Source organism: Sphaeroforma arctica (assembly GCF_001186125.1).
Source record: "Sphaeroforma arctica JP610 unplaced genomic scaffold supercont1.287, whole genome shotgun sequence".
Taxonomy (NCBI): Eukaryota; class Ichthyosporea; order Ichthyophonida; genus Sphaeroforma; species Sphaeroforma arctica.
The window spans coordinates 16,060-18,774 of record NW_014040271.1 but is presented as its reverse complement, the minus strand read 5'-3'; the positions used below and the strand labels follow the sequence as shown (position 1 = coordinate 18,774).

At 37.0% G+C, this 2,715-nt stretch overlaps 1 protein-coding gene across 1 annotated transcript in view; it reads left to right on the top strand.

Moving 5' to 3' along the window:
* Positions 1-2,306: 2,306 nt before the first annotated feature.
* SARC_04842 (hypothetical protein) overlaps positions 2,307-2,715 on the top strand; it is a gene marked incomplete at both ends in the record, with an annotated part of 709 nt that continues 300 nt past the window's right edge. Inside the window, one exon of the mRNA XM_014301304.1 lies at positions 2,307-2,515. Within this exon, the coding sequence (XP_014156779.1) occupies positions 2,307-2,515 (209 nt within the window). The remainder of the gene's footprint in view (positions 2,516-2,715) is intronic.

Sequence of the window (2,715 nt, the reverse complement as noted above, 5' to 3'; positions counted from 1 at the left end):
GTGTGTGTGTGTGTGTGTGTGTGTGTGTGTGTGTGTGTGTGTGTGTGTATTATGTATGCATGTTTTTGGACTCGTGTGTATTTACATATTTTTATACATGTATATATTCATTATGTGATCGGCTTGCGACAATAACGTTCGAGAATGATACTGACGGGTATCGATGGATAGTAGAGGCAGAAAAGGCCACTGCTTGCTTGTTATATTTGGAGCAAACTTTGAATATCATATATGTTATGGTCTCAGAAGAAGACGACGATAGCGACAATTATATCCTCGGAGATAACGATGCTTGAGCAGCATTTACAATTTTACATGACCGGTAGTTGCACTGGATATTTTCAAATATATTTTCAATAAAATGTTTGGAGTGATCAAGTGGTGAGATTTATTTTTTTGAGAATATTTGTTCAATTTCATAGCCTTCTTGATATTATTTAAATAATAAAAATACACATTAATTTAGACTTTAGTTTTTTGTTGTTGTTGTTTTCAAAACAACCTTAAAAAGTGTGTATGTGTATTTAAGATTTTAGGAAGCATGAATGTGTTTGTGGATTGTTCAAATGACAGAGGTGGGTGCCAGGGGCCTACAAATGGGGAAAAAGCGTTCCGGACAGAAAAGCGTTCCGGACAGATTTCAAGTTCAATAAACGAAATAGGGACTCTACAGCTACGCTTTCGGTGATAAATCTAAATATTCTGGAAACGTTGAACGTCAGTCCTCAGCTCTCAGGGCCCAGGGCTCTCTCTCTCTAAACTCTCTATAGTGAACAATTGAACATGCACCCGTAGCGACAACTATAGGGACATCACGATATAAACGTTTTTTAAAATATACACGTATATTTAATATGTACATACGTTTACATTTTACAACTTTTTGTTATTTAAAAAAAAGAAATAGTATTTGTCGCTACTCGCCTGCGTTAAAAAACCGACCTTCAAAAAAAAAACTTGGATCTGAAATTTGATCGTGCCCTTTTTGTTTTTTTTTAAATAAAAAACAAACTTAAAATGCCAGGCGAATGAAAGAAAGGGAATCAAAGAAGAATGTTGAAATGAAATTTCTATAAAAAAAAGGCTATGGAATATGGATGACCTACATAGGTAAAAAAATTCAAAATGTCTAAAAATAAAATATAAATACAACACAACCCAAACTGGAAGTGTGAAGCTTGTCCCACTCCCAATACGATTGGCACTGGTGCCTACATTTTCGAACGAATTCGGAATATTCAAACGAAAAGGTCAAGTCAAAGGGAGAGGTCACGAACACAGCAAAATAAATAGATACACTGAGGTGGGTAGTGACTGGGTGCCCATATAACGTAAAATGCACTACTGAATAACTGTTGTAAATACAAATACAATCAACTCGTATGAGGTCTAAAGACCTGAACAAGGACTGAGGGTCTGTCCGGTGACCGGTCTGAAGCCCCGCTCGGGAGGGAGTGAAGATTTTACAAGAGAGAGAAACTCTTGATGCAGGTGGTAATCAATCACTACATAGTCAGTAGTTGTACTCCGTTCTCAGTAGTTCAGGACTTCAGTAGTTATGAGTGGTTGGTGCTCTCTGTAATATTTGACTAAATTACTTTTTGTTTTTAAAACAAAATTAAAAAAATACATATATAGGCCCCAGGGTCAGGCACTAAAGGGCCCTAGTCCTCAGCCCCCAGGTCCAGGGCAATCTCTAACTAAATAGAGTGAGAGAGGCCCCATGCCCCAGGCCCGAGGGTCATTCGGTTTTTTCTCTGATAAAAAACCTTGAAAACTAAGTTTTTATTTTACGGCCATTCCTTACAATTATGTAGGGCTTATTTTGGGCCTAAAATTTAGCGCGGTCCGTAGTGATATAAATTCAAAATATATAGTTTTAAAAAAAATACAGTATTTTAAAATGTACTATATTCAATGTATTCAAGCCCATACGGTGAGTTACCTAAACAGGTATTAAAAACAAACTAATTTCGAGTATCTTGTCGTAAACTTCAAAATCATATATTTAGATATCTCAGAGAGGGTTAATAGTATATTGTGTGGAACTGGAGAACAAGAGAGGGAAGAGGCCGAGAGGCCGAGTGGCTAAATTCCGGTTGAAGACCGAAAAGGTAATATATAGAATGGGAATCGTTTTGTACGAGGCAAGAGACGCTCACAGAGACTGAGTTCCGCATTAGCTTGTAACAGACCCATTCACATCCCGTATCGCAGGATACCAGAGTGAGTGTACTTCTGGTCCGGACATAAGTATAACATTATCTACATAGCATCAATTCGTCGCGCACACAGCACAATACAGCATGCTCCGTTCGTTAGTGAACGCCTCTAAGGGGCGCATGGGCCGCAGTGGCAGTCGTCTGCTACACGCGACCAGACAACTCGGAGACAAACCCAAGACTGTTGAAGTCACTATCAATGGCGAGAAAATCACAGTGCCAGCGGCTGCTACTGTTCTCCAAGCCTGCGAGGCTGCAGGAATCGAAGTACCACGCTTTTGTTATCACGAACGGTAGGTGATTTCTTGTCCAACTGCATATAACCTGGAGTATCCAACTCGATATACAATAACTATAGGTATATATACATATAATGTATATATATATATATATATATATATATATATATATATATATATATAAATATATATAATAATATATATATATATATATATATATATATATATAATATATATATATATAATAATAATTA